This window comes from Carlito syrichta, unplaced genomic scaffold, assembly GCF_000164805.1.
Source record: "Carlito syrichta isolate Samal-C Ts95f unplaced genomic scaffold, Tarsius_syrichta-2.0.1 Scaffold199527, whole genome shotgun sequence".
In the NCBI taxonomy this organism is placed as follows: Eukaryota; Metazoa; Chordata; class Mammalia; order Primates; family Tarsiidae; genus Carlito; species Carlito syrichta.
The window spans coordinates 275197-299875 of record NW_007143623.1 but is presented as its reverse complement, the minus strand read 5'-3'; the positions used below and the strand labels follow the sequence as shown (position 1 = coordinate 299875).

The 24679-nt window shown below is 42.4% G+C and overlaps 2 protein-coding genes across 2 annotated transcripts in view; one reads left to right on the top strand and one right to left on the bottom strand.

Moving 5' to 3' along the window:
* Positions 1 to 4038: 4038 nt before the first annotated feature.
* RALGPS1 (Ral GEF with PH domain and SH3 binding motif 1) overlaps positions 4039 to 24679 on the top strand; it is a 195765-nt gene continuing 175124 nt past the window's right edge. Inside the window, exons 1-2 of the mRNA XM_008051572.1 lie at positions 4039 to 4122; positions 7659 to 7742. Coding sequence (XP_008049763.1) covers positions 4039 to 4122; positions 7659 to 7742 — 168 coding nt within the window. The remainder of the gene's footprint in view (positions 4123 to 7658; positions 7743 to 24679) is intronic.
* Positions 14541 to 16990, bottom strand: LOC103253085 (tyrosine-protein phosphatase non-receptor type 9-like). The gene is given in 3 exon segments (XM_021709371.1): positions 14541 to 16424; positions 16427 to 16552; positions 16555 to 16990. Coding segments are annotated over 3 exon segments (1770 nt in total). The 5' UTR covers positions 16961 to 16990; the 3' UTR covers positions 14541 to 15186.

Genomic DNA, 24679 nt, shown 5'->3' with positions numbered 1-24679 from the left:
ATTGAACTCCTTAGTTCAGGCACTCCTTTCTTTGCCTCCCAAAGTTCTAGTATTACAGGAGTGAGCCACGGAGCCTGCCCTGTAACAGTTCTTTATATTTTGTGTACAAGTCTCCTTGTTAATGTTATCAGACATTTGTTTTGCAACTTTTTTTTAAGTTCTTCTCATTTCATTTTCTTAACTGTGCTTAGTTACCTTAAAACATTTTTTAAAAAAGTTTTCATCTCAGAATTATCTTTTTCTTCTAAGGTGAAATTTTTTTTTTTTTAAATCTTGGTCTTAAAAAAAAATTTTGTTAGTTTAACACATATGCTTAGTGGCTTGTAGATGTTTGTTATTTTCCTACCTGGCTTTTCTCCTGAGAGGCCAGCCTCAGGTGGCCTGACTTCACCACCTTTGTAGTCCCTTCGTGGTATATTTTAGATTGAGACTTTGTTTCCATTTAGTCAAAAACCATACTGATTTTCAGAAGTGTATTGAAATCTCTCATTTGAGGGTAATGTCCCTCTACTACCTTTCTCTTTGCTCATTGAGATTTATCTTTTATTTCTGTGCTTTGCCAGATGGGTCTTAGGAGTGATGTTAGACAAATGTATTTGTCAAGCACCAATTGAACGTGTCACCCATTTTGAATGCAATACAGTAAGACTTGTAGGTGCTTTGGGTTTTATCGGGGGAAAGATGATAGAATCAGCTTCTCTCTTTTGAAATATGTCTTTAGTCATGGACTAACTATATTGCTTCTCACACATTTTATTAATAGTCTCACTAAGAGTTATAGCTGAATAGGATATTGAATTTATAGTGAAATATATACAAATAAAAGCATTCACATTTTGTTAATAATAAGAGCTGCTAGAGCTGCAGATTTAACCCAGGGGAGAACTAATAAGAGCTGCTAGAACTACAGATTTAACACAGGGGAGTACTGCTGGATGTCATTCGTTCCTCCCTCTCAATGGCTGGGGACTCCTTGGAAGGGACCAGATGGGCATTCTCCCCAATTAGCATATCCATAAATGTCGGCACATTTGTTGCCTAAAAGAACCAAGAAGCTTCCCTCATCCTATTTAGCAGCCTCTCAGACTATTCTGAGTTTTAGCTTTTCTGGCACCATCTAGAGCTTGGGCTCTGGAATCAGTCTGGGGTTTGGATCCCAGTTCCAGCACTTACTAGCTATGTGACCTTAGGCAAGTGGCAATATCTCTGAGCCTCAGAACCTCATCCATCAAATGGAGAGTATTCTGGTACCTATCTCATAGTGTTGTTTGTGAATTCAGTAAGTTATGACATGTAAAGCACTTAGTCCAGAGCCTAGTAGACCATTTTAATACTCAGTAGATACTAATTCTATATCCCCGAATCTCTCACCCTGGGAGATTGTGTAGTTCATGGGCATTTTAACTCTGAATCCTACTATCCTTTTTGTTTTCTAAGCCCTGCCTATGCCACCAGAGGTACTGTGCCCCATTCTGGCCTTGGTAGCCTACCTCCCTGGGCCGGCACTGATTCAGGCAGGGGACTCTCAGAAGCTTACTCGGCCACTGTTTTTGTCTGTTCCTTTGTGTTATCCAGTTATCCCAAAATCTGGAATGCTGCTGGAGCCCAGGCTGAGGCCTGCATCAATGCTCTGGCTGGCTGGGCTCCTACCCCCTCTTCTGTTCATTATCTGTTCGATCTGGAGAGATTAATTCACTTGCTTCTCACATGTGCAATCATATCCACCATGTGGGTTCAGTGAGGATGAAATGAGATGATACCTGTAGAGTATTTAGCACAGTTCCTGACATGAAATAGGGGCTCAATAACTCTTGCTGGCGTTTCTCTCTGGCTGGACCTTGTCCCTCATCCCAGGTATCCTTGGAGTCCGGCACCTGGAGACTTCTTTCCTGGGTGCCTCCCCTCTTATCCCCATCAGATTCCAGGGGCTCCCCTGACCTAGATTTTCAGCTCCTGCACCTACCTGCCCAGTACTGCCTTTTTCCATGAACATTATTTAATTTATTTACCAAACACACTAAAAGTACTTACAGTGTATCAGACACCATTCTAAGCATTTTACAAATATCAGCCCATTAAATCCTTTTAACTACCCTGTGAAGTAGGTGCTATTATTATTGCCATTTTTCAGATGAAGAAAGTCAGGCACTAAGAGTTTAGGTGACTTACCCAGGGACACACAGCAGGGGAATCAGCCTTGGTCCATCTGATTCTTTAACCACTGTTTGTGGCCTCTCTTTTTTGTGACTCTTATTCCCTCAGAACTCACTCCTGAGACCAGAGCCAGCTTCTCTGCCAGCTTCTCTGCCAGGTCCCAGGTGGGAGGCTCCCATGGGAGCTCTACCACTACTATCTCCAGCCCCAGGACCCCCCACTTGCATACTAGGGTGGAATAGATATCTTGCATCTTTGCTACCGTGACCTCCTTGTGGTGACAAGGCCTGGAAGTCCTTGAAGGATATGCCAGTTATTCTCTATTATTTGCCTGTTTCCTAAGGCCATTCTTAACCCTGTTACCAGAGTCTAGGCCCTGAAATGTCTTAATCCTCAGTCAGACCTGACTCCTATCCCCAAAACTGGCACTGTCTCCCCTACTACCTCAGTGTGTTACTCCCTGGGGTGTTTTAGAACCCTTTTGGCTAAATGACTATGTGTGTAATTGCCTCGCCAGTTCTTGTGAAGATTGTTCATAAGCAGATCTGGTAGGTCTTTCCTTTTTAAAAAAATTTTTGTTCTACTAGAGGGTGGGATGAGAGGAAGAGGGCGAAGCATGCAGGGAAGAGGAAGGGAAAAGGCTCCCGCTAAGCACGGTGGTGATGTGGTGCTATTGACTGGTGGTGACCTGAGGTCTGATTTAGTGACTCTTATTGAGGCAGTGCATTTTCCAAGTAGACATGTTTAATGAACGTGAGTTGGAGAAGATTGCAGTGAAAATTAAGGACACATGTGCTGGCACCAGCTTCCTGTGGCCCACAGCCTAGATACTGTGGGGGTCTCCTCTTCCAGAGTCTTACCTCATGGACTCACGACATGGACAGGGTCAGGCCTTTCTTAGGCCACCTCAAGGCATCTGACTCCCGGACCCCTAAGTGCAAAGCTGGCAACTTGTGGGGTGAGCCTCCTGGCAGGGTGCACAGAGAAGATTTGCAGAATGAGTTGAAACCCAATATTGACACTTACTGTCACCTAGGAATGCTTGTAGATGGGGGTATGAAGACAAAGTTGTTTTTTGCACCAGTAGAAATTTTTTCCACAAACAGTTTCTTTGTAATAAACATTCTCCTTTGACTGTCAGAGTGAATGTCTAAATTATTCTTATGCTCTTACGTGTTTTTTATTTAAGGCAGCTGTTCAGATACTCTTCTGGTTCTGGGCCCACTGATTTTGAGGTGCCTGTGGGAAGTCAAGGAAGGTCTGGGTAGGAGGTAGCTGGATATCCTGGTCTGGAGCTCAGGAGAGAAACTTGGACTGGACACAGATATATGGTTGAAGCCACAGTAGTCAGTATATGTGATATAGGCATAGAAGAATGTAGAAGATGGTCCTGAATGGATGTAGGTGGGGTTTAGGGGGGTATGTGACAGAAAAGAAAAATAAGAAAAAATGCAACTGGAAAATAAGGCTGAGAATGAGGGGCCTTAGAAGTGGGAGGACAACCAGGAAAGCACAGTGTACAAAGGTGAGGACAGAGGGCAACAATTACGGCGAGGGATCCAAAAGGGGCCTGTGAAGGAGCTGCTGGTTTCCTAGTCAGGAGATTGTTAGTAGGGGAAAGAGCAGTTACAGGGAAGGAGAGGGCAGGAAATGCAGGTGGAAGAGGGAAGCAAGTTCAAGAAATTAGCTTGAGGGAGAAGAAAGAATGAGTGGGAACTGGAGGGAACGGGGATCTAGGAGAGGTATCTTTTATTATTTTTATTGTTGTTAGTTAATGGTAGAGGCTTATGCATATTAACATGTTAGCAGGAAGAACATACCGCAAAGGAAGAGGTTGATAGTATGGGGACGACAGAGGGCATCAGAGCAAGGCAGAGGGGTGGCATGGGGATAGGAGAGTGGGTTTTAGAAGAGAAGTGGCCCCTCTTCCATTACAGCCAGAGGCAGGGAGAGCATGCAGGGAAAGTTGTAAGTTCAATGGCAGGAATTTTTCTTCTCACAGCTTCTGTTTTTTCCTAATGAACCTGGGGAACATCCACATGACAGGCTAGAGGTCCCAGAAGAAACTGAGAAAGGGCTGTACAGGGTTAGTTGTCTCTCACATCCAGTTGACCTCACTTGAGGAGTCAGCCAAGGATGACCTGGGTATGATGAAGGCCCTGGAGCCCTTGGGAGGTGGTGTATGGTAGCCCACGGGCAGCTCAGTGCCTCACCAGGAACACAGAGCTACCAGGGCCATACTGGCCTCAGCCCAAATTCTTGTCTCTCTTCTAGAATCAGCCTTGTCTTCTTTGGTCAATTTTAACTTAATTACATGCAAATCATTTCCATAGCATGGACCTTTTTTAGGCATTAGTAACTGGAGGAGTTTTGTTCTGTTTTTTCTTATTTTCCTAAACCTACTTCACACAGATGGGATCTCTTGTAATCCTATCAGGCCAAACACAGAAGAGGAACAGGGCCAAAGACGTTGGGTCCAGTACTTGTTTTAGGGCACACAGAATGATCTTATTTCTTCTGACACCTTGATAAGTCTTTCTGTACTGAATTTGGGAGGTTTCAACATGAGAAACATTCATACTTCATTCATTCAACAAAGGCTACTTGAGCATCTGTATGTCACCTCCTTAGTCAGGCTATTGCCTCCTTCACTCTCCACCACAACTCTTTGGGATTAGCTGCAGCATCCTCATTTTTATCAGTGACAGAACTGATGCCAAGAGAGGTTACTTGCCTGGAGTCACCCAGAAAATAAATGACATGGGCTAGGATTCAGAGCAAGGTCTTTTGGCTCAAAATTCTTTGCTTTCCCATTTTATGAAAATACTTCTCAAATATAATGTTTTACTCTGCTGATGTTTTAATTTTAAATGTTACGTGTCTTCCAGTGCAAAAGGTTCTTTAGGGAATTGTTAAATTCAAGAACACCACATATAGTTTTTATTTTTTTATTTATTTTTATTTTTTTTGAGTTGGAGTCTCACTCTGTCGCCCAGACTGGAGTGCAGTGGCACGCTCCTGGCCACTGCAGCCTCAACCTGCTGGGCTCCGGTGATCCTTCCGCCTCAGCCTTTCAAGTAACTGGAACTACAGGCACGCGCTACCAAGCCCGGCTAATTTTAAAAAAAAATTTTTATTGTAGAGATGAGGTCTCACCAAGTTGCCCAGGCGGGTCTCGAACCTGCGGGCTCAGGCAATCCACTCACCTCAGCCTCCCAAAGCGCGGGATTACAGGCTGAGCCACCAAGCCTGGCTCACATACAGTTTTTAAATCAGGGTTCAAACCTGGTTTGAAATGTTCAAACCAAATAAATTTAGGGAAGATGTATTAAATACCTGCTTTGGTTCCTGCCGGCATGGCATCAGCAAAATGAAAGAAGTGGTAATAGATTTTGTTAATAATTCAAGACAGCAAAGAGAGCGTGGTGTGGGAAAAAGTTGTTTGGAATTTGAGCTGAGTCTGAATACTGCCTTTGTTTCTTAACAGCAGCGTGCCCCTGGGAAGAGAAGGCAGACAGCCTTTATTCAGTATCTGTCATGTGCTAGGTGCTTTGCATGTCTTAATCTCATTTGATTGTTATAATGAGCTACACAGATAACTCTAGTATTAAAACCATTTTAAAATGAGAAAATAGAAGTTCTGAGGAGATAAGCATCATGCAGCAGGTGTGTGGACAGCTAGGATATGACCTTTGGGTCTATACTGCTCCCTTTTCAGGTGTCTTCCTAAGTTATTACAGTGTGAAAATAAGACCACAGACTTTGAATAAAATGCATACACATGTACTTAACTTTTGATGTTTATTGAAATATTCAGGAAAAATACAAAGGAAACAAGCACCAGCCAGAAACTGGGCAACAACCATACCTCAGTCCTTGAATGTCAGTTTTATGAGTTGGGTTTTATATTTGATTATAACTCATATTTTTCCAAGACTAGCTTTGGGAGTCACTGGGAAGACAGGTCTTTATCCTCACAAACAAACTTGAAAAGAGTTTTTGTTCCTTAAGGAATTATTGAAAAATTATCTTTAAAATGGTGATAGTACCAAATATTTGTAAAATGACTGAAGTATGTGTCTTATAGAGGGAGGAGGTAGTTAATGTAACTGAGGTAGGTCAAACATACATTTGAAACCAAGTGCGAGTATACATTGTCAGAACAAGGAGAAATATAGTAAATAGAGGTAAATTCTAAATCTCAAAGAGAGTCAGGTTTGCTTTTGAAAATAAGTGGAGTCATATTGAGAGGGGAATTCATTTCTTTACCAACACACATCAAGAAAATGGAAAGATCACAAGTTAACAGCCTAACAAATCACTTAAAGGAGCTGGAAAGACAAGACCACCAAAACCCTAACTTCAGTAGAAGAATCCAGATCACCAAAGTAAAAACCCAAATACAGGACATAGAAGACAAAAATATCATAGAAAAAAATCAACGAACCAAAAAGCTCGTTCTTTGAAAGGATAAATAGACCGGGTGTGGTGGCTCAAGCCTGTAATCCCAGCACTTTGGGAGGCCAAAGAGAGGGGATTGCCTGAGCCCATGGGTTCGAGAACAGCCTGGGTAACTAGGCAAGACCTCATCTCTATAATAAATAAAAAAAAATTAGCTGAGTGTGGTAGCACGCGCTTGTAGTTCTGGCTACGTGGAAGGCTGAGGTGGAGGGATCCCTGAGCCCAGCAGGTGGACGCTGGGGTGACCATGAGTGTGCCACTGAACTCCAGCCTGGGCAACTGAGTGAGACTCCTCCAAAAAAAAAAAGGATAAACAAGATTGATGGACCCCTAGCCAGATTGACCTAGAAAAAGAGAGAAAAAACCCAAATAAACACAATTAGAAATGCCAAAGATCAAATCACAATAGACCTGAAGAAATACAAAAAAATTCTCAGAGATTACTATGCACATCTGTATGGAAACAAACTTGAAAATCTAAATGAAATGGAGAACTTTCTGACATCACACAATCTCCCAAGGTTGAAACAAGAAAAAATTGAACATTAAATAGATTAATAACAACCCAGGAAATCTACTCTGTTGTAAGAAAACTACCCACAGGCAGCCTTCTTTCAGGTCCCCTCCAGTTGCGGGAGGTTTTCTGTCTTCTTATTAAATCTCACAACTGTGAGGGGATGAGTCCTGCTGGTTAAAACATTTCTACCCTGTCTCAGACAATTTGTGTTGTAAGAAAGGACTTCCAGTCTCAGAGAAAGTGACAGCAGGGTGGCAGTGTGGGGTTAAGAACATTTTGGCACAGCAACCTGGGGAATTGTGGCTAGAGTTGTAGAGAAAAGTATTCTGTTTCTTATCTTCACTTCCGTTGGTCCCAAGCTGTACCTTCATCTGTAGACTCAGCACTCCTCTCTGACCTGGTGAAGACAGGAACAGCCAAGGAGTCAGTCCTTCCCCACCTCCATATCCATATTTCAATCAGATGCCCCTAATGTATTTTGCATCCTGACAAGAATCACTGTTGAAATTGACTCTGTGCTTCCTAGGAACTAGCCAGCTGTGGATGGAGTAAGAAGGAGAAACACAGTCTCGCCCCCAATGTTGTGGCCTTTACTCGGAGGTTTAACCAGGTAAGCAATACCCCTTGCATGTGCCTGTCCAGAGAGCAATCTGCTGTCCCCTGGATGCTGGGAACACTGGCATAGTTCAGACCCAGGCACCTGGCCCCAGGTCCAACTCCTCTTCCTGAACCCTTTACCTTTATAAACTCTTGTGCCATTACAGTCCTTTTTCACAAGGCAGGTGGAGCTGAATACACCTTTCCTGTGCTTAAGTCACAGCAGTGGCTTCCCATTTCACTTAAGCTAAGGTTCGAGCACCTTAATGTGCTCTACAAGGTTCTGCATGGTGGATCTAGCTTCTGTCCACCCTTCTAGCCTCATCTCTTGTCCCTTCTCCTCCCTCTTCAGGATTTGGCCTATCCTGGCCTTCCTTCTCTTGCCAATGCACCTTATCTCAGCCCAGAATTCTTCCTCCTTGCTCAATTTCCAGTCAGATCTCAACCTGAATGTCACTTCTTTGAGGAGCCTTCCCTGAATCCTCAGCCTGTATGAATCTCCATCACACATATCCATTTTGTACCCTGTGCTTCTATGGTCTTTTATTCATATGTTCCCATTTTTGTGTGTCGCTGTAGTCTCTACATCCCATCCTTGCCAGTCTGTGAGCTCCGTGAGGTCAGGTGACATGTCTGTCTTGCTCATCACTGTGTGTCTGTCCCCCCACCTTGCCCAGTGTCTGGCATGTTAGACCCTTAGTAAGTATATGTGGGATGGATGAATGAGGTGCCCAGGAAATACTTCTTAAATTGAATTTCTTTGAATTTCTGATGGCCTGGTGACTGGTCCCATGCTACTTCAGATGGACTTGGTCCAGCCAGAACCTTGTTCCAGGTATGAAGATCTGTATCTCCATTTATTGGAATGATGACTGAAGACTTGGGACAACTGAGGTGGGGTGAAGCTTCTTTTTTCTCAGCCATAATCTTCAGTAGAATGTATTCTACAAGACACCCTTTGGATAAACCAAAACTCCAAGTTGTGCTATTGACCTTTTTCTTCTTCATTCTGTTTTTCTGGTTTCAAATGAAAACAGTGACCTATAGATTTCATAGTGTGTATGACTGGCCCTCTGGGTGATGGGGCCTGGATTCCCTTTGGGCCTTCCCTCCAGCTGAGCCAGCTCTATCAGAAATGACTGGTTTTGTGCATCACTGTTGCTCGACCCTCTCCAGGTTTCTCCAGCCTCAGCCTTCCTCAGAGAGGCACCAGCTTGTAGTTTGAAGATCAAGGTTGCAGTTAGCATTGTTGTTTGGTGAGATATAATAGGAACTAAGAAAGGCCTAATGCTTCTAAGGTAGGGACTGCACATTGTTTGTTTTGAAAAGAGAAGCTCCAAAGCCTTTTGCTTCTTTTTTCTTTCTTTTGAAAATTTTCATTTTCAAATGAGCTTAGTCTTTAAGAGAAACAAAACAAGTGTGCACAAACTCTCAGGGGATTCATAGTTTCCTTAACAAAACTATTTGCCTGGGAGCCAACACAGTCTCCGCCTCTGACCAGCTACAGAGCTCCAAAGGAGGGGCTACTTGGGGCTCTGATGTAACCTGCTTTGCATGTGGATGCCAGGTCAGCTTGGCAAATGCAGTGTAGCTTATTCTGCAAACAATTGCATTGTGTCCAGCTCATACCAAGTGGTGAAATGAGCCAGAAGTGAAGTTGCATTTCTTTTTTCAAACAGAATGCTCAGATCTTCCTGCTGGCTTGTCAGCCATTCTGAGAGCCAGCAGCTCCTGGACATAGCCATGGTAGCTCTGGTTTGAAAACTGGTCAGAGATCAGGACTGGTAGCCACTGGGGCTGCTTTCTTTGAGTTGACCTCATTGGCATCCCTTCCTAGCAGAATTTTTATATGTGAGAAAAGATTCCTCATCAGACTTCAGGTAAAAGAAAGCAGGGCATTTACTTCTCTGAGCTTCAGTTTCCTTATCTGTAACTGAGAATAATACAGTGTCTAGCATGTGGTAAACATCCAAATTTAGGAGAAGAAAAGGGAAATGTGAAGATCAGCTGATTGGAAGGAGGTTGCCAGGGGATTTGAGGCTCTCTGTGGCCAAACCAGAAACCCAGTGGCTAGTGTTCCTGGCAGCCCCTAGGGACTTGGCTGCTTCTCTATGGGGTCTGAGTCCCTTGAGATTTGTTCAGAGAGTGGCTGAGATGGAAGAGTTTGGCCAAGTTAACCAGGTGGCCTTTTATGTGCCCGTCCTGTTATGACCCCAAGGAATATACTGTATGGTACAGAAGTTCTCAGTCTTTTTTGGGTCATGAATTTTTTTGAAAATCTGACAATATCACATATGAATGTTCCCCCAGAAAAATGCACAGATATGTAAATTTGTATTTAATTTTAGGGAGTTCATGGACCTCCTGAAGTTTGTGCATGGACACGTTAGGAGTCTGTGGACAATAGGCTAAGAAGCTGTAGTCTAAGAGAATCAAACTGTCCTGGGTTTGGGTCTTAGCTCTACACCTTATTGCTGTATGGTCTTGGGTTGGCTTTTAGCCTCTCTGAGTCTAATCTTCCATATTTATAAAACAGGAACAATCATTAAAAGAGGTTTTGAAGACTAATTGAGAATCATGGATAAAAGGATTTAGCCCAGTACTTGACATAGTACACAGTTCATGTTAGCTTAAACCAAGGTCGGGGAAAGTAATGAGAGCTATGAGGTAAAAGAAGGTTAAGGCCAGAATTAAGAATCTTGGGCCTAAGTACAGATATTAGGGTTGGGATTATGTCCTGAAAATGCTGAAAATTTTGGAAAAGATGAAGAGGAAATGGGGAGAAATTTGATTCTAGTCCAGCTCTTCTGCTAACCTGCTTTGAGGACTTAGACAAGTCCCTCTCTCTCTGGGTTTCAGAATTCTTGTATATTAACAGGAATTGGACAGGGCCAAGTGTTCCCAACTTTTCTCATGAACTCATGTATTAATATATAGTTCCTAGACCGGACTTAGTGGCTCAGCCTGTAATCCTAGCACTTTGGGAGGCTCAAGCAAGTGGACTGCCTGAGCCTGCAGGTTTGACACCAGCCTGGGCAACTTGGCAAGACCTCATCTCTACAAAAATAAAAAATAAAAAAATTAACTGGGCATGGTAGTATGCACCTGTAGCTCTGGCTACTTTGAAGGCTGAGGTGGAAGGATCACTGTAGCCTAGCAGATAGACACTGGGGTGGCCGTGAGTGTGCCACTGCATTCCAGCCTGGGTGACAGAGTGAGACTTTAACTAAAAAAAAAAAAAAAAAGTATATACATATAGTTCCTAATGACTGAAACCTCAACTCAAGCTCACTTAAGCACAACAGAGAGCTTAATGGCTTATGCAATAAAGTCCAAGAAGATACTGACTTCAAATATTACTGAATCGGGGGCTCAGACATTACCATCTGAGCTTGGTCTTGTTCACTCCACTTCCAGATTCTGCTTTCCTTTGGGCTGGCTCCACTCTCAGGTAGCCTCTCTGCTGTGGCTGCAAAATGGCTACCAACAATTTCAGATTTGCATCTTATTCTGAAGGCAACTCCAGCAGAAAAGACCTGCTTCTTTTTGAGTAGCTATATCTGATGTCCTTTAATTGAGGCTCAGTGTCTCCAATTGCTCTGGCTTGTGTCCCATCCTGTTCAATGTGATCTGATTACTCTGACTAGGAAGACATGAGGCTCTGAAGTCTTGGAAACAGGCCCTTGGAGGAGGCATGGTGGACCTAGGCCACATGGACTGAGAATGGAGGAGGGGCAGTTTTTTTTTTCATAATCAATATTTTTTATTATGGTTTTGTGGGGTACAGTTAAGGGTTAGGTGTACAATTACGTTTCATTCAGGCACCCTGTTGATAAGAGGTGTTTCCCCATCCCCAGACAGATATTTGCTACTGTTAATCCCATCTCCCCCCCCCATAGTTTCCCAGTACCGTCAGTCATTTTCTTATAGTATTACATTGGATATTCAAGGTCCATTATATGAGTGAGAACATGTGATACTCGGATCTTTGTTTCTGTGAGAGGTCACTCAGTATTATAGACTCTAGTTCCATCCAGGTTGCTGTGAAATTCATGATTTTGTTCTTTTTTATGGCTGCGTAGTATTCCATCATGTATATGTACCACATTTTTAAAATCCAGTCCTTTTTTGATGGGCAGCATGGTTGTTTCCAGGTTCTTGCTATTGTGAACAATGCTGCAATAAACATACGTGTACAGGTATCTTTTTTATAGAGTGATTTGAGTTCTTCAGGGTATATTCCCGGTACGGGGATTGTGGGGTCATATGGGAGGTTGATATTTAGAGCTTTTAGGAATTGCCACACTGCTTTCCACAGAGGTTGCACTAGTTTACACTCCCACCAACAGTGTAGAAGTGTTCCCTTTTCGCCACACTCTCTCCAGCAGCTGTTATTTTTTGAGTTGTTGATAATTGCCATTCTGACAGGACCCCTATCTGTCCCCATGCACAAAGGTTAACTCCAGAGGGGCAGTTTTTTAAGGAAAGTAGGGGTGTTCTGATAGCAAGCTGAGAATGAGGGCCAGAAAGGAAGACAGATATCCACCATAGGCCCTTTTTTCTCTTTTACTTTTCTCCGCTGAACTTTCTTCCCATCCAATCTTTTGATACTTCGTCACTCTCAAGTCTTGTCTGCCTGCTGAACTCCCGTCCATCATTAACCTAGTCACTAAATGTTCCTACTTCCTCTTGGCTTTAATGAAAACTGTTTCAAAAACATTTATTGAGCACTTACACTGAGTTTACTGTGCTAAGCATTTTACCTACAATATCTAATTCAGTTTTCACACACCCAGTAAGATAGATATTTTAAGCTCATTTTAGGAATGTAGAAACTGAGGCACTAGAAAGTAAAGCAACTTGCTCAAAGTCATATAACTGATGAGTTCCTTTGCTAAGGGACCTCCCATTTTTTCTGAATACTATTCCAGTAGACCTTCTGTTCTTCCAAACCTCTTTTGTCACAGGGCTGGGAGACAGTGTTAACATTCCAAATAGTTATTCTTCATTGCATAATACCCCCTTTCCTATGAGGCTAATTACTTCTGGTTATATTCATTTATTTATTCAGTAGTCATTGACTGAATATTTACCAGATTATGTGCTAGATTCACGGGGTCAACAATAAACGAGATGTAGCCTTTTACATTGTTAGCTCATAGTCCAGCATGGGAGGCAGACATGATGGAGGGGATTCCCGTCCAAGAGAATCAGTGCTAGGATCAGGAAACCAGAAGAGAGGCACGGGCAGGAGCAAGAGAGGCCAAGGTAGAGTCTCTTCCGTTAATCCAGGTGAGGGATAGAGATGCAAGGTGGCTGGGCACAAGAGAATATTAGAAGACTCAATGACAGTTCTTGATGACTGATTAGATGTTGAGAGAAATGGCAGAGAAGAGCAAAAGAGCGCCCTCTTTTGGCAGTCCCATCTTTGAGACAGTGAATATAAAAAGAGCAGTTTTGAAAGTAGATGAATTAGGTTTTGATATGGTGGATGGAGTAATTATGCAGCAGATAACTGGATATTTGAGTCTGGAAATCAGAGGAATGCCCATCCTGGATGCAGATATTGGAGTCTGTGTTTGAAGCCTCAGGAGCTGATGAGATCATCCAGGGAGAACTAGGGGTCCAAGTGAGAACCTGAGGATTGCTGAGCTTTAATGGATGGGCAGAGGAAAGGAAGCTCTGCAGGAAGCAAAGAAAGAGCGACCTTGGAGAAATACTCAGAAAGAGTAGTGTCTGGAAATCAGTGTTCTGAGAATGAGAAAATGCTGCAGAATGGGTCACCTAAGATAGAGCTAATAAAAAATTCTTTTTTTTTAATCATGTTGGTATATTTATATGTAAATACAAAACTGTATCACTGTAAGGTATTGAATATGAACATTACAATTATTTTCTGAATCTGACTCAGTCCATTGATGTTAAATACAAAATGAAATGACTGTAAAAAATAAGAATATACACATTCAAAGCACTTATTACAGTATAAAATTATTGAGGTCTGATCAGCTACCAACCTCTTCTGTGATGGGGAAAGATTTAAGGGTTCTGGGTATTTTCATGGTAATGTGACGTGCTGAGGACTTGATTCCTTCCCTGGCACCACAGGGTGAGTGGACTGGGAGCAGGCAGGGACACATTGGGTGGGCAGGCGACAAACAGTGATTGCAGGGAACCACCTCACCCAGTCAGGGGATCAAGCTTATTGGCACACAACCCACCTAGCTTTGAGCTCCAGGGTCTGGCAGGCTCAGAGGCAGGAGAGACAGGCATCTCACTAGCCAGAGTCAGGATGCATAAGGAAAGGAACCATTCAGCAAAAGAAAAAGGAACCATCCAGCTCATCCTCCTGGGGAGGGAGTCTCATAATAGTTTCTTCGCACACCTGGACTCCCTTCTTTCCTTTTAAGACTTCGTACCAATTGCTTTGGGCTCTGGCTGGCCAGTGAGTTCATCTCTACCCCTGGTCTCCATCTCTGGGGCAGTGAGAGGAAGTGAGGGGATGGATCACAGTGGAGGTCTGTTCCCAAAATGGCCAAGTAAACAGAAAAATCATCAGGAAAGGGCAAACCATGCAGAGTCAACACAGTGTCACCGCAAACCAATATCCTTGACTCCAACAGGCAGCATCCAGAGGAAGATAAGTCACTACGTAAGCATGAGGGCCTGTGGCTGGAGCATGGAGATGTGTGTGTCCTCTTTCCCACTCTGCAGTATGACAGCAAGAGACATGATCCCCAACCCCAGCTAGTCCAGGACAGACAGTAGGATCCAAGAGGAAAAGAATTCGGAATTGCAACATGGAGCCCCAGGAACGTCTACGAAGGAGTAGCTGTGTGTATATGTATTTATAGAATACGGTCATATTATCACATACAATATATATTATATACACACATACATGTGGACCCATACACAGAAGTGCACATACATCCACGCACGCACACAGGAGGAAGGACAGAAGACACTGGAATACACGTCCTACGTAGAAACGTGCTTGGCACTCAGGACGATCTCTAGAATATGTAACTTGGTCAAGCTCTCTGGGGAGGAAGGCAGAAGCCCACCAGCCCTCCCCGTGAAATTCTAGCGAAGGGAAGGAGTGGGAGAAAGGAGACCTCCAGGAAGAGAATGGCGGTGGGCAGGGGACGGGAGGTCCTTACCCAATTACCTCGGGGCCCCAGGCAAAAATCAATAGCCACAATTTGGTTTTAATAAGGCACAGTTTGATAGCAGGTGCTAGGAATTAAGAACACATTGCTGCTGGCCCTTTCTAGTGGCAATGTCACCACATTTATCTAGCCTAAGGAAAGACTGCCTTGCATGCAGGTGTGTGCTGGGAGACAAGAAAAGGATGTTGATCCATGACTTCAGCATAACTGATGGCAACCTGAGGCTCATGGTGTCCAGGGTGGCCTAAGGAAGGCTGGCCAGTAGGTGAGAGGCTCAGGGGAGGGTTACTGACCCTCCACGGCCAGCAGGTTGTGGCCAGAGGATACCATGCCCTCCTTCTCTGCAAACTCCAGGATGGCCTTGTAGCAAAAATAGTACTGCTTAGGGGTCTGGATGCTGAAGGCCCTGTGGGTCCTCATGCATGACACCATCTGGAACACATTAAGGGTGCCAAGCTCCTCCAGCTGTGCCAGGCAGATGTCCAGTGAGCAGAAGGTACCTGTCCTGCCAATGCCTGCACTGCAGTGGACCACGATGGGGGGCTCAGGGCACTGCCCTTTGGCACGTGTACCCAGGCTGCTCATGGCCAGCCTCTGCTGGTGTCTGACCACCCTCAGGAAGTCAATGAGGGAAGCTGCTGAGGAAGGTACGCCATAATCTGGCCAACTCAGGAACTGGAAGTGGGTCACCTGGCGTTTCTGCTGCTCCTCTGTGTTGTGAATCTCCAGCGTGGTTTTCTTATAATGGTTCATGTTCTCCACGCCAAGATTGGTCACCATGAGGAAGCCAAATCAGATCCGAGAGTCTTTCTCTAAAGGCCAGTACTGGCCACACTTTCTCCTTTCACCTTCCTCAAAGCGAGTGGTCATGACAATCACCAAGACTTTTTGCTCCCACACCATGAGCCAGAAATCCCGGTAAGTGTTCTCCAAAGGGCCTTGTGTACCAATGTAAGCATTCTTCTGCTTGTAGCCATCCATGAAACTGGCATTGATGTAATCTGTCTGAGTACGGCCACTTCGCTTCGTCAGCTTCACTCTGGTTTGATCCAGGCAGGGTACATCTCCATAATGGTTCTTTTCTAGGTTTCCTGGGGACATGGAACAGTGGAAAGTGCTGACGGGGTTCTTACGGCAGATGTCTTCATACTCCTCATATATTCCCTGCTTCTGCCTGGTGTTCACATAATCCACCAGCTCTTGGATGGTCATGGCATGGGGACCTGGAACATGTATTGAGTCCCAGTCTAAGGCAGGAGGGAGGGAGAACAGGATGATCTCATCGAAGGAATCTGGGTGGCCGTTCACCTGGGGTAGGAACTGGAAATTCCAAGTGGCTAGGTCAATTTTGACGTAACCACCCAGGTTTTCTGGAAGGCACTCCCTGGGTAGGTGCTGGGTGACCTTGGATGTCTTTAATATCTGAATCCTCTCGCGGACTTTGTCCTTCAGGAGGAGGCTGATGATAGAATAGGGCACTCAGAACCAGATGGGAGCGCCCACAATCAGCACCTTCAAGCGAGTGGAAATGCTCCCTTCAGCAGGTTCAGGACTTTCTTGCCAAGATCCAGTTCGAAATTGGTATAATTAGAACCACACATGTCATAGATAAACACCAATCCATTCCTTTGAGTTTCAAAGCTGTCCACACTCTGTCTAGCAAGTAAAACAGAGCCTGAAGGACCATGTGCTGGACTGACTTGTGGGGATGATGCAGCCTGGCAGTGAAGAGGGCAATGGAGGCTCCTGTGGGGTCCCGAACATTCAAGATGGTGAACTTTCCACTGAGAATCTCGGAATGGAGTGGCTCCTCGTGAGGCTTCAGCTTCACAATGCCTTCCTTCCTTCGAGTTTCTCTGTAGGAGTGGAAGAGCTCAATAGCACGGAGCACATCAAACTTCCTGGCCATGAGGAAATTGACAGCCACATTCCAAGAGAGCGGGGAAACGTACTGAACTGTCCATTTGTTAATCTCTTGGAGAAACTGCTTGGTGGCCTGCTCCTCCTCCGGGGTCAGCTCCGGCGCCATGTTGGGCCGGGGCGCGGCCGCGGGCTCCATCCCGCCGCCGCCCGGCGGACTGAGGTCGCTGGGCTCCGCGTCCCGGTCCCCATGTCTCAGCAGCCCGCGGCCGGCGCGCGCATGGTGGGGCCGGCGGGGCCCGGTGCCCGCGGAGGCCGCAGACGCCGCTCCTGCCTCCTCCAGGACAGTCTCCTCCAGAACAGCCTCCGCGTGGCTGCCCTTCTGGGAGCACGGCCTCCTCCGCGCTCCCGGGAGGAGGCGGGTGGAGAGCTTGGGCTGACGGGGCTGGGGAGGGATGCGGCGCTCAAGCGCCCAGAAAGCCCGCCATGAAGAATTCTTTGAATTTAGAAGCAAGGATTTGCTGGTATCCTCGGCAAGAGCAGTTTTGTGGAGACATGGTCGGTTGAGTGGGTAGGAAATGGAGAAAGCAGGTACAGCAGTCATTCCAAAGGAGAAAAATGAGAAGAAATAAGTGGTTGGAGGCTGGAGGGGTTAGAAAAGTCTTGGAAGGTGGCTATATGTTCCTTCTTCTTTTAAGTAGGCAGAAACTTAAGGGTATTTATATTTTGAATGGAAGGAGCTAGAAGATGAGGAAAAATTAAAGACGAGGAGAGAGAAAGAGGGAATACTAATGAAGCAAAGTCTTGTGAAAGGTGAGAAAAGCCCAGACCTGGGGCCTCTTTAATGTAATAGGAAAGGGACAGATGGAGGCCCACTTGTAGGTGTTTGCAAAGAGAATTATGTCTTCTTTTTCTCAGTGAAATGGAGGCTAAGGGGGAACCAGTGGGGTGAGAAGATTGATGGGCTTGGGAAAAGCTTGAAGAAAGCTACTTCATGGTAAAGGAGAGAAAGCTGACTATGGAAATACAGGACTCCTGAGCAGTGACAGTGTCCCAGATGAAAAGATATTGTGACTTTTGGAGTGACCCCAATGCATGTAGGTAGATAGTTTTCTCTAGTTGCACTTCACTACCTAGAGTAAGTACATAGGAGGACAAATGGTTGAAGCCATCCAAAGGTGTTGGAAGAGCAGATTTTCTGGAAGGACCAAGGGGCAAAGAAACTTAAAGTACTGGCAAAGAAAGGGCTAAAGTGACAAGTAATAGATCAATTTGTTTAAGAAGAAAAAGGTGCCGAGGAAAAGGGCTGCCAGGGACTCTAGGGTATGGTGAGAGGGAAGGTCTGGCACAATGGAGGTTAAGGAGAGGGCAAGGACTAGAAGATTTAAAAGTTGTAGTTCAAGACTAGAACTTGAAGTTTCTGATATAGAGCAGTCCTGGGTAATCATGAAGAAGGAGATGACTGAGGTGGCAGGAGGTAATAGTTACTGAAGCTGAAGTGATCAAGGGACCTTAGGCCAGGGTCCTTCACAGTGATGTTGAAGCTTTCCAAGGAAGATGAACAAGGATTTGATATGGAGAGGAAGACAGCAATCCAGACCATTTACCATCTCTATAATGGAATAATGTACATAATAGCCTTCTCAGATTGACTTTTTTTTTCACTTAGCAATATACACTTAAGATTCATCCCGGTCTTTATAGGATTTGATAGTTCATCCTTTCTTTTTTTCTTTTTGATTAATACTGTTCCACTGTATGGACTTATCATAGTTTGTTTATCCAGTCATCTACTGAAGGACAACTCAGTTACTTCTAGTTTTTGACAGCTATGAATAAAACTGTTATAAACATTTGTGTACTGATGTCTGTGTGTATGTGTACTTACATTTTCTTTTCTTTTTTGAGTTGGAGTCTCACTCCGTCGCCCAGGCTGGAGTGCAGTGGCACGCTCATGGTCACCCCAGCATTGACCTGCTGGACTCTAGCGATCCTTCTGCCTCAGCCTTCCAAGTAGCAGGAACTACAGGAGCATATTACCACACTTGGCTAATTTTGGATTTATTGTAGAGAGGAGATCTCACCATGTTGCCCAGGCTGGTCTTGAACCCATAAGCTCAGGCAATCCTCTTGCCTCGGTCTCCTAAAATACTGGGATTATAGGCTTTAACTACTGTGCCCGGCCTACATACATTTTCAGATCAACTAGGTAATTACTTAGGAGTACAAGCTGGATTGCGTCTGTCCCATTTTGCATTCCCATCAGCAATGAATGAATGTGCTGCTTTAGATTCTTGCCAGCAGTGGATATTGTTAACTTTTTTGTGTTTTAGACATTCTAATAGGTATGTGATAATCCTGCTTTTCTCTGTTTTATTGAAACTACTCTTGGAAAGTTACCTCTGGTCCTGGATGCCTCACATGGGAGGTGGGAGGTGGGGTGTGGAAATTATCATACAAGAGTGGCACGTAAGTAGCACAGTGACCAGGAGGTTGAGAGGAAAGAAGACATGTCATACAAATATCAGGTGTAGGATCTAGGAGAAGATAACTCAGGGAGGAGGTCATGAAGTTTTTAAAGTAATTGATGGGGAAGCTGGATTAAACCTAAACTATGGGGCCTAGCCAGTAAGCACAAAGGCCAGGGAAGGTCGTTGACAATCTCCTAGTACCATGGAGGCTTAGGCAGAGACTAGATAAGGGCTTTATTACAGTTATAGATCAGCATTCAGTGGTAGGAGCAGGGAGCAGTTGGGGCCTCTAAGATTACTTCTAACGCTTGGTTTCTAAGAAAACTGTGAATGGGCTTATGAGAAATTTGTGGCAAAAGTAGATTTTTCATAAGAAAAGATAGTATTCTTAAGATTGGATTTGTCTTTGTTCTATATTTTGATTGTTTTTATTTGTGGTCAATTAACTGAATAAAGTTTTTGTGTTTATAACTATTCTACTTTCTTCATTTATAATAGTGTTGTAGCTTTTCTCAGGAATATCTTAGTCCCCAGTGGCTAACTCCAGTGCTAGATATACCACTAAAACAATAGTAGTGATAGTAATAGCTTATATGTGTTAAAAGCTTATTAGCATCATGACCAAGTGGAATAGATTCTAAGTATACATGACTCCTTCAACAATTGAGAAATCAATTAATGTAAACCACTGTATAACAGGTTAAAGAAGAAAAATCATAGCATCATATCAATTGACCTGATAAAACTTTTAACAAAGTTCAGTACTCATTCATGAATTTAAAAAATCTCAGCCAATTAGGAATAGAAGGGAACTTCCACAGCTTGATAAAGAACATCTACAAAAATCTGTCAAAAATGGATGAGATACTGGATACTTTCTTTCTAAGATGGGAACAAGGCAAGGATGTGTTCTCTTACTAGTTATATTCAACATCATTTTGGAAGTCCTGGCTAGTACAGTAAGACAAGAAAAAAAAGGATATACATATTGGAAAGGAAGAAATAAAGCTTTTTTATTTACAGATGACATGTCTGTATAGGAAATATCGAATAAATTTTCAAATAACTCCTGGAGCCAGTAAGTGAATATAGCAAGGTTACAAAAGTCAATTGCTTTTTCATATATCAGCAATGAGGAATTGTGATTTGAAATTTAAAAATAACACCATTGACCGGGGTTGGTGGCTCAGCCTGTAATCCCAGCACTTTGGGAGACCGAGGAGAGTGGATTGCCTGAGCCCGTGGATCCAAGACCAGCCCAGGCAACTTGGCGAGACCTCATCTCTTCAGTAAATCAAAAATTAGCCAGGCGTGGTAGCGCATGCCTGTAGTTCTGGCTACTTGGAGGCGGAGACGGAAGGATTGCCAGAGTCCAGCAGGTCTACTCTGGGGTGGCCGTGAGTGAGCCACTGCACTCCAGCCTGGGTGACAGTGAGACTCCAACTAAAAACCACCACCACCACAACAAAACAATATTTATAATTGCACCAAAAGCAAAGTAAAACTTAGGTATACATCTAACAAAATATGTACAGATTCTAGAATGTGGAAAACACCAAACTGATGGAAGAAATCAAAGGAGATCTAAAATAAATTGATATTCCTTCTTCATGAATTAGAAGATTCACTCATTGTTAAGATGCCAGTTCTTACAAACTTGATCTATAGATTCAGTGCAATCCCAATCAAAATCCTAGAAAGTTATTTTATAAATACCAACAAACTGATTCTAAAGTATATACGAATAGGCTAAAGACCTAGAATAAGCATTACAGTACTGAAAAAGAAGAACAAACTTGGAAGACTCAGTCAATCTGATTTTAGCACTTACTATAAAGCACAGTAATTAACACAGCATGGTATTGGAAAAATAATAGATACCTAGGACAATGGAATAGACTATAGAGCCCAGAAATAGATATATACAAATATAGTCAACTGATCTTTGATAAAGGTGCAAAGGCATTCAATGATGAAAATATAATCTTTTCAACAAATGATGCTAGAAGAATTTAAGCATTTATATGCATATATAAGAAAATGAATCTAGATACAGACCTTAGACCTTTTATGAAAATTAACTGAAAACAGGCCATACGCCTAAATGTAAAAGATAGCACTATAAAATTTTTAGAAGAAAACATAGAAGACAATCTGTATGACCTTAGGTTTGATGATGAGTTATTAGATAAAACACCAAAAGCACAATCCATGAAAAAAATAAGTTTGAGCTTTATTAAAATTAAAGTTTTCTACTTTGCAAAAGACATGATAAAGACAATTTAAAAACCACAAATTGGGAGAAAATAATTACAAAACACATATCTGAAAATGACTTGTATCTAAAATATACTCTTGAAACTCAATAAGAAATTAGCCCCAAAAATCATGAATTTCTCAGCAACCTGGATGGAACTAGAGTCTATAATACTGAGTGACCTCTCACAAAAACAAAGGTCTGAGTATCACATATTCTCACTCATATAATGAACCTTGAATATCCAACCTAATACTATAAGAAAATGACTGACAGTAGTGGGAAACTATGGGGGGGGAGATGGGATTAACGGTAGCAAATATCTGTCTGGGGATGGGGAAGCACCTCTTATCAATAGGGTGCCTGAATGAAATGTATTTGTATAAATAACTCTTAACTGTACCCCACAACATCATAATAAAAAATATTGATTATAAAAAAAAGAAAATAGCCCAATTAAAAAAAATAACAAAATCTGAACAGATACCTAATCAAAGAAGATATACAAATGGCAAATAAACAAGTAAAAAGATGCTCAACATTATTTGTCATTAAGAAAATACAAAACACCACATACTTATTAGAATGGTTAAAATAAAAATCTATACCAATTGCTGGCATAGATTTGGAACAACACAAACTCTCATTCATTGTTTGTGGTTATGCAGAATAACACAGATACAATCCAGCAGTTGTATTCCTAGGTATTTACCTGACTAATTTGAAAACTAATGTCCACACAAGAAAACAGCACACAAATGTGTATAGCAGCTTTATTTATAGTTGTCAAAAACTAGAAGTAACTGAGATGTCCTTCAGTAGGTGACTGAATAAATAAACCATAGTAAATCCATATGATGAAATAGTAGGCATCTTTAAAAAAAAGAGAGAGAATGAGCTATCAAATTATATAAAGACATGGATGAATCTTAAGTGCATATTGCTAAGTGAAAAAAGTCAGTCTGAAATGCTACATATGGAAGATTCCTTTTCTCTTGCTCTTCCTTCTCCTCTTTTTCCTTTTTCCATACCCTCTTCTTTTAAAAAATTAATTATTGTTGGTTTATCATAAACAAGGACAACATTCTTGCTGGCATAAATTAACCAAGTTATCAACAGATTGTGCTTTTACTTTTTTTAATATTTTGGAAAATATGAAACTATAAATGTAATATGTAGATCAGTGGTTGTCAGGGATTTGGGAAAGGGAGAGGGCTGAATAAATGAAACATGCATTTTTTAAAGCAGTGAAACTATCTGTATGATACTGCAATGATGGATACATGGCACAGTGCATTTGTGAAAACCCATGGAACTTTATAGCTCCAAGAGAAACCCTAACGTATGCGAATTTTAAAAAATTCAACTTAGAGATTGAGGAATCTTATGATGGAATGAAGAGTGTAACAAAAAAATCTATTATATATTGTACCTGATACATGATTTTTTTGACCCTCCACCCCTGACTATTATGAATGTATGAAAGAACCTTACTGAGGAGGGTAAGGGAAAAAGTTGCTGACCTAAGTAAATTTGGAATAGAATAGTGCCTATAAGACTAAAGACAATGACAGTAACAATTCTGAAATGTTTATTCATGTATACTGGGATCAAACAGTTAAGGAAATGAATGGCAGATGGCAGGAAGCAGGTTTCTCACTGTTGGAGTGGGAAATGTCAGACAAGCAAGGGAAAAAGGCTAGAGCCATCCATATGGCAATGGACTGGAGTTGGAGACATCAGTATGAACTCATGTTTAGCTTAATATAGGTACGGATGGTTCCATATAGTAATATTTATAGATATGTGCATATACATGGGTTAGCAAGCACACACACACACACACACACACACACACACACACACACACACACACATTCTTACACTTTCTTTCTGCCAGCTGAGAGGACTAAGAAACGGTAATACCCTGGTAGTAACACTCATACCTAACCCTGTTTGGTGCTTATCTTGGTTTCTAATACCCGTAATAAAAGGCAAGCTTCCTTGGAGAAATGAACTAGGGCAAGGAATGTACAAGATGAGCTGTTATATCATAATGCCAGAAAATAAGTGCTCAAACTAACAGACCAAAACAATGTTAAAGGGATGCAGGAGCCAATTGAAAGAGCTCTCAGTGGCCGAAGCTGGTGCAATTTGAGCAACATATAAATAACATAGTATTGGATTGTAACCCAAAGTATGAAATAAATATCCATGAGTCCATGCTGATATAAATGATTGAATACATGGAGGACAATAGCTAAATCTTCCATGCAGAAGAATCTCAAATAATCTGTGTAAACATACCTCAAGAAGATAGAACATAACTCCCCGCTTATTAAGTGTGGGCTGAGCATAGTGACTTTTTTTCAAAGACTGAGGTCGTGTTTGATTTGTGTAACCAATTCTCTATTGATGAGCATTTTTATTCTATTCTTTTATAAGCAGTGCTTTGGTAAATCCTTGTATATATGTGTTTCTATATTTCTGTATTTTTATAAGATAAATATTCTAGAGAGAATACACTTTAAACATCTTAAAAGTTATGTTCAAGCTGTTCTTTAAAATGTTCCTACTAATTTCTACTCCTTCATTCAGTGTATAAGATTACCAATTTCTCCAAACTCTTGGTACCATATATGACACAAAATGTATTTTCTTTAATATATAAAGAGCTTTTATCAATGAATCATAAGAAGAAAGATGTCCCAATAGAAAGATGATCCTTTACAAGGACCTAAGCAGGCAATTCAGAAGACAAATTGAACAAATAGCCTATAAAACTTAGGAACAAAACATTTTAACTGAAAAGAAATGCAAAAATAATATTAACTGAGTAGTCATGAAAGAAATGCAAAATACTGACTGAGATACCATATTTCCCCTCATTGAATTAGTAAAGAAAAAAAAAGAATGGTAATAGCTATTATTGACCTGCGTATGGGAACATGTATCTGCTTAAACTTATTGATGAATAAACAAGTAGACCTTGTGGAGGCCAAGTTTTTTACATATGCTTTTGAAAAAAAGGTATACACGCTTATTCACTCCACCGTACAGGAATTTATCCTAGGATCTTAAAAAGCGTATGAAGATATATGTATAAAGATGTTCAGTCGGGCTCGGTGGCTCAGCCTGTAATCCCGCGCCTTTGGGAGGCTGAGGTGAGTGGATTGCCTGAGCCCGTTGG